General features: G+C 52.9%; 1 protein-coding gene across 1 annotated transcript; it reads left to right on the plus strand.

The window, feature by feature from the left end:
* Positions 1–768: 768 nt before the first annotated feature.
* Positions 769–7,122, plus strand: EMWEY_00032860 (hypothetical protein, conserved; the record flags this gene model as incomplete). Its single annotated transcript, XM_013478451.1, has 1 exon — positions 769–7,122. One exon carries the CDS (start codon positions 769–771, stop codon positions 7,120–7,122), a length of 6,354 nt encoding a protein of 2,117 aa, XP_013333905.1.
* Between the last annotated feature and the right edge of the window lie 299 nt (positions 7,123–7,421).

A 7,421-nucleotide genomic window follows, 5' to 3' on the forward strand; every position in this document is an offset into this window, starting at 1 on the left:
TACCATTAAACCCTAAACCCTAAACCCTAAACCCTAAAGATATCGATACACCTGATGTATATAAAGATATAGATATAGATAAAGAAGAGGGGAGTAATTATATTTATTAGGGTATAAAAAAAAGGGTTTATACCTCCATTTATATAGTATATTCATATATATATGAACCCTAAACCCTAAAAACCCTAAACCCTAAACCCTAAACCCTAAACCCTCGTCGTCAGCGGCAGTATCGACAGCAGCGTGTTATCGAGCCGATAGGTGTGTGTGTGTGTGCGTCGCGAGTAATTCATTTTTAGTTCTTTTTTGTGGTTTTTTTCTCCTTTATATATTAAATTTAATTAAATTAAATAAAAATATATAAATAAAAAAAGAAAAATAAAGAAAAAAGAAGAAAAAAAGAAGAAAAAATGATAAAAATAGGGAGCAGCGTTGTGCTGCATCGGCTGCAGTGGTGGCTGCAGTACTGAGCTGTCTATACACCTCAATATGTATATTTTGTGGTACTTTTTCATCTTTTTGCCTTTTTTTACTTCCTATTTAATTAATTTACTCTATTTTCTCCTATTTATCCATAAAAAGCTGCATTTATTGCTCCTTTCCCCCTCTGCTGCTGCAGCCGACAGCAGCAGCAAGCAGCAGCGGTGAGCGCAGGAGCTGGTGAGCTGCCTATACACCCGAGAAGGAAGGATCGTTTTTTACCCTTTTTTCTTTATTTTTTCCTTTTTTTTATATCTTTTTATAGATATATTTTATTATATTTATATTATGGAGAGTCATACAGAAGGGGAAGGAGCAGCAGCTAACGATTGGCTGCTGCTGCGTGGATCTTCTCCCTCTAGCTATAACGGATTTAGTCCTGCTGCTATGCATGACAGCAGCAGCAGCAGCAGCAGCAAACAAGCAGATGCTGTTGCTGCAGCAGCAGCAGCGGCGGCTGCAGCAGCAGCAGCAGCAGTAGCAGCAGCAGATCCCTCTACTGCTCCTTCTTCCTCTGATGAAGAAAAGAGCGAAGATGATTACCCTAGTAGAGGAGAAGCAGCAGCAGCAGCAGTTCGTTCCCTGCAAGCTGCTGCAGCAGCAGCAATACGTCTTGATAGTAATAGCAGCAACAGCAGCAACATGAGCAACAGCAGCAGCAGCAGCTGCAGCAGCAGCAGCAGCAACTTAATAGAGGAAGATATTAACCCTTATATAGATCCTTCTTATTGTCCCCCTTCCTCTTTTGTCTCCTTACATACAAATATTCCCCTACACGATCCTCAGCAGCAGCAGCAGCAGCAGCAGCAGATCTGCTGCAGCAGCAGCAGCAGCAACTGCGACAGCAGCAGCAGCAACAGCAGCAGCAGGGACAGCAGCAACGATGCTGCAGAAATTATTGCCTCCTATACACAACAACGAGACACAGCAGCAGCAGCAGCAGCATCAGCAGCAGCAGCAGCAACAGCAGCAGCAGATATTCAGGTGTATATACACCCCAACTATGGGGGCCCCACAGATGATGAAGAAGAAGAAAAAGAAGAAAAAGAAAAAGAAGAAGAAAAAGAAGAAGAAGAATATAAATATAATTATAAATATAAAGAAAAAGAATATAGAGAAAAAGAAGAAGAAAAAGAAGAAGAAAAAGAAGAAAAAGAAGAAAAAAAAGAAGAAGGAGAAGATTACCGCATGCTTTCCTTCTCTGATAGTGGCTTTGATGTCTTTGACTGCAGCAGCAGCAGCAGCAACAGCAGCAGCAGCAGCAGCAGCAGCAACGAGGTATTATCTTCTTTCTCATCAGCAGCAGCAGCAGCTGCTGCAGTAGGTGCAGCAGGTGCAGGAGCAGCAGCAGCAGGTGCTGCTGCTGCTTCTGCTGCTCCCGCAGCTCGCTTTGGATCTTTAGACTTAGAAAAAGAGGAAGAGGGGGGCCCCAATGGTGAGGGGGGCCCCCTGGGGGCCCCCCTCAACATGGAGGTTACCGATGGGGGGCCCCTTGAGGACGAGACATTAGTGTACCCTAGTTGGGGTATGTTAGTAAGAGAGGCAGTAGCGGGGCCCCCAAAAGGGTACAATATAGATATAGATGGGGCCCCTATGGGTGGGGGGCCCCTGGGGCCCCTAGGGGCCCATCGTATATTATATTCATTAAAAAAGGGTACAGAAAGAAGAGATATAGGGGTGTCTCCTATAGATAAAAAAGGAGACAATTTATTAATAAATAAAGAAATAATAATTGAGCCCTCTAATAATAAACCCTTAGATAGACCACCAAGGAGGAGGAGACAATTAGTACAGGGAGAGGGTGGGGGGGAAGGAGACGGGGGGCCCCTCTCCCCTACATGCGGGGGGGCCCCTAGTTGCTCCCTACCAGAGAGGATGCATCTGCTGCAGCAGGAACAGGAGGAGCAGCAGGATGCTCACTGCAGCAGACGCAGCAGCAGCAGCAGCAGGGAGCAACAGGGACAACCTGAATTCCCTAGGGGCCCCCAACCTGTTGTTGCTGCAGCAAGAAGGAGGCCCCGTTATGATGAACCAGGGGGCCCCCATTTCTCTGCTGCAGCAGGAGAGCTGCAGCAGCAAGCAGAGCGTAATAAGGAGAGGGAGGAGACCCTTGGGGGGCCCCCCGAGGAGACAGAAGAAAAGAGTACTGAAGTAGTAATACCTATAAAGGGGGCCCCTGAGGAGGCAGAAGAAAAGGGTACTGATGTAGTAGTATCCATAGAGGGGCCCCCACGAGAAGAAACAGAGGAGCAGCATGAAGTGTATAAAAATGAGGGGGCCCCCCCAACTTCGGGGGCCCCCCCTCTGTCCCCTCTTAATAAAGAGAAGGGGGCCCCCATAGAGGCCCTTCTTGATAGGGAAAGGGGCCTCCTTAATTCCTTAATGGGGGTACATATGCAGGAGGGACAAGAGGAGACACCTAATAAAGGAGACACTTGCTGTCTCCTTTCTATTACCCCTAGTACCCCTCATTATAGTAATAATAATACCCTATTAAGGAGGGCCCCCAAGCCACAGGACCCTGTAAGGAGGCCCCGTGCCTCCCCTATACTACAGGAGGTAGGGGGCCCCCAACAGAGGGACAGCTATTCCCCTCCTCTTAATAGGAGGCACGAGGGGGCCCCCCCCACGGATCTTAACTGCTGCGCACAAGGGGGCCCCCAACAACATCCAGAGGGGGGCCCCCAGCTTCTTGAGAAGGGGCCCCAACATCTAGAGGGGCCCCCAGCACAGGAGGAGACGCTGCAGGGGACAGATACACCAGGGTGTGGGGCCCCCATTGAAGAAACCCTAAAAGAGGAAGAGGGCCCCATGGAGACTGCGGGGGCCCCCCTGACAGCTGCAGCAGAAGAAGTGGTAGTACCCTCTGAGGGGCCCCTCCCTGCAAACCCTCCTACACCCATGGAAGAGCTAGACTCTGAGGACGGGACCCCCTCGCCTCTTCCTGCTGCTGCAGGAGAGACGAAAAGGGCCCCTACTGGAGACAGTGGGGCCCCCAAGGAGGAGGAGGCCCCTGTGCAGGGGCCCCCACAGGTATCCTTGCCTCTGGAGGGGCCACCAGTAGAACCTCCTAAGGACCCACAAGAAGAACCTTCTCTACCAGTACCCACCCAACATATAGAGGGGGGCCCCCTTGGGGGCCCCTTGAGGGGCCCCAGGGCCTCCCAGGGTATTCAAACCCCCTTACCCGATTTCCCTCTGCATGCGACAAAAGAAGAAAACCCAGTACCCTGTTATAGCAGGGGGGCCCCTCGTCCCTGGCACGAAGACAGCGAGAAGCAGAAGCAGCAGCAGCAACAGCAACAGCAGCAGCAGCAACAGCAGCAGCAGCAGCAGCAGGAGAGCTCCAGCATGAAAGGGGACTTTTATGGGGCTCATCAAGGGGCCCCCATAGAGGCCCCTCAAGGGGGCCCCACTAGCCCTGGTTGCCTGGTGCCTATACCTGTGTTTGCTATGGAGCAGCAGCAGGAGCAGCAGCAACAGCAGCAGCAGCAGGATCTGTTTGCTGCAGAAAGGAGACACTTCGAATCTGCTGCTGCAGCAGAGAGTCCCCGTTGGGGATCGCCAAGTGTCTCTGTTTGTTTAGAGGTGGGGGCCCCCCCACCATCTATAAGGTTTAGTACCCCTCAGGGGGCCCCCCAGTACCCACATGCTTCCTCCATATCTCCCTACACAGTAGCAGCAGGAGGGCAGGGGGCCCTCCACGAAGAGGTGCACCCAGCCTACCTCAAGACCCCTCAACAAGAGGGGCCCCTGCCACATCAGGGGGCCCCCCACGAAGAGGTGCACCCAGCCTATCTCAAGACCCCTCAGCACGAGGGGCCCCAGCCTCATCAGGGGCCCACCCCAGCGTATGCTTCTGTGGGGCCCCACAGCACCACCACTACTAGCAGTTTGCTGCAAGGGGCCCCCCCTCAAGAATCTATCTCTTCGCCTACACCCACAGCGGTGGCCTCTCCTTCAAGAAGCAGCGCTCTGCTGCCACCGCAGCAGCAGCAAGAGCAGCAGCAGCAGCAGCAGCAGCCCATAGTGTTGAAGAACTACGCAACGGGGTGTATATACACAACACGTCATACAACAACAACATACAGCAAAGCATCTACTTATAGAAGAATCTCTGCTGCACCTCTAGATAATCTCTTGCTGCAGCAGCAGCAGCAACAGCAGCAGCAGCAACAGCAGCAGCAGCAGCAGCAGCTACTGCAGCAGCAGCAGCAGCTACTGCAGCAGCAGCACCATGAACCCCGTAGAGGATCCTTATGCTTACCTGAGTATATCCCTAATGCTGCTGCTGTAGGGTACAGAGAGTTACACACCACTACCCCAGCAACAACAAGTCATAGAGGGGGGGCCCCCATGGGGGCCCCCCTAGTTGCTCCTCTTGGGGCCCCCATGGGTGCATCTTTGGGAGCCCATATGATGGGGGCCCCTACAACAGGGGCCCCCCGTAGGAGGGCCTCTGTAGAAGCATGGGTTGCTGCACCTGTAGGGGTAGGGGAGAGGGGCCCCTCTACACCAAGAGAGGGTCTAGTAGGGGGGGCCCCTATACACCCGGAGATAGTACCCGTGGGCCCCTTTGTTTGTTGCGGAGATACAGAGGGCCCCTTTAAGAAGAATACAAGGAGATCCAGGGGTACAGCACCAGCAGCATCAGCAGCAGCACCACAAGCAGCAGCAGCAACAACAGCAGCAGCAGCAGCAGCAACAGCAGCACCAGCAGCAAGAAGCAGCTCAAGGGCAATAAAGAAGAAACTCTTCCTTGGGGGATCTTCGCGTATCTTTGGAGGAAAGAAGACACAAGGAAAAAGATATCTAAGTTGTGTTTCTCCCCATTCCCCCCGTGCTGCTGCTGCTGCTGCTGCAGCAGCAGCAGGAGTAGGAGCAGGTGTATCAGCAGCAGCAGCAGCAGAGACAAGGACTCTACTTAGACCTATACGTGTTGCTCCGCTAGATCTTAAGGAGGAGACAGTCCTTCGTCCTGCTACGCTGCAGCAGCAGCAGCAGGTGCTGCTGCCGCCGCCGCAGCAGCAGCAGCAGTTGCTGCATGCACAGCCATGTGTTGTAGAGCAGCAACACTATGTGCTGCAGCAGCACCCATCCCATGGTCCCTATGTTGTGCAGCAGGAACCGTGTTTGCTGCAGCAGCAGCCGCAGCAGCAGCAGGTGCTGCTGCTGCAGCAGCAGCAGCAACCATACGTTGTGCAGCAAGTCCCCCCTGAGCTACTGCAGCAGCCGGTGTATTATGTAGATGTAGAGGAGGGCCTCCCTATTGAGCAACAGCAGCAGCAGCAACAGCAGCAGCAGCAGCAAGAAGTGGTGGTGCTGCTGCCTCCAGAGCATGAAGTAGGGAATATAGTATACCATGGTGGTGGGGGGCCCCCCTCCTTGCTGGTGGGGGCCCCCCCTATAGAGGGGCCCCCCTCTTCTTTACCAGTAGGTGTAGTGTGTGTACCCCCTCAAGTATATATGTCTGCTGCAGAGGAGGCAGCAGCCCTATCCTCTCCTGCTGCTTCTGCAGCAGCAGCAGCAGCTGCTGCTGCTGCTGCCCCCTGTATACTAGGGGAGGCCCTTAATCTAACAGGGAAGGTACTAAAGGTAGCGGGGGCCCATCTAGCTTATAGCTTGGGGGCCCTAATAAAGGAAGTGGGTACTGCAGTAGCAGAGGATACACTAGGCTTATTACGTAACGGGGTAGAGGTGTTGGAGGAACCTCTTCCTCTGCTGCTGCAGCAGCAGCAGCAGCAACAGCAGCAGCAGCAGCTGATGCTGCAGCAGCAGCAACAGAAACAGCAGCAAAACACACCTAGGGGGCCCCAACTCGCTCTTCCTCCGCCGGGGGCCCCTTCTAGGACCTCCTTGGTAAGGATAGAGGGGCCCCAGCAGGTACAAGAGAGGGGCCCCCTAACAGAGGAGGGGTGCCAGGAGGTACAGGCAGGGGCCTCTGTAGTACAAGAAGATGTGGTGTCTCCTAAGACGGGGGCCCCTGTACCCTCTATAGAAGCAGGGGGCCCCCACACGACCCTGGTGGTACTGCAGCAAGTTGAAGGAGACAAGGGGGCCCCCCTTGGGGGGGGCCTCTTAGAGGCTGACACACAGGAAGATATAGTGTACTGCCAGCAGCGGCAGCAGCAGCAGCAGCAGAAAGAGGAGGGGCAGCAGGAAGAGCAAGAACAGCAGCATGAACAAGAACAGCAGCAACAGCAGCAGCAAGAGCAGCAGCAGCAGCAGCAGCAGCAGCAGCAGCACGAACAGATGCTGCTGGAGCAACAGCAGCAAGAACTCGATCATATCAAGCAGCAACTGCAGCAGCAGCAGCAGAGGCAGCAGCAGCAGAAGCAGCAGCAGCAGCAGCAGCAGCAGCTGCGCTCTACCCGTTTATCTGTCCCTTTACCTGTGCTGCCAGTAGACGAGGAGACACCTGCTGCAGCAGCAGCAGCAGCAGCAGCAAAGGAGACACTTAATGAGGAAGAAAGGAGACAAGCAGCAGCAAGGTTAGCTGCTAGATGGAGGCCCCTTCCTTCCCCAAGGGGGGCCCCCCCACTCTCCTTTCATAACAAAGAGGGTACTAAGGGGTCCCAAGGGGGGCCCCTAGTACCCTCTATTAATGACACGGAAGGAATGCAGCAGCAACTCTCTCCTTAGCTTCCCTTATGTAGCAGCAGCAGCAGCAGCAGTAGCAGCAGCAGCAGCTGCAGCAGCTGCAGCAGCAGCAGCAGCAGCAAGGCTTTAGGGTGTTGGGTATTTGTGTATTACCCAATACAAACTGCTATATTAACTCCCTTGTCTATTTAATTATAAATAAATAAATAAATAAATAAATAAATAAATAAATAAATAAATAAATAAATAAATTTTATTTATATTTTATTTAGTTTCCCTTAATAGACATAGAGGAGACACATAAAGAGGGGGGGGGGGGCCCCAAGGGTACAGACAGAAGG

This window comes from Eimeria maxima, genomic scaffold (assembly GCF_000499605.1).
Source record: "Eimeria maxima Weybridge genomic scaffold, Emw_scaff433, whole genome shotgun sequence".
NCBI lineage: Eukaryota > Apicomplexa > Conoidasida > Eucoccidiorida > Eimeriidae > Eimeria > Eimeria maxima.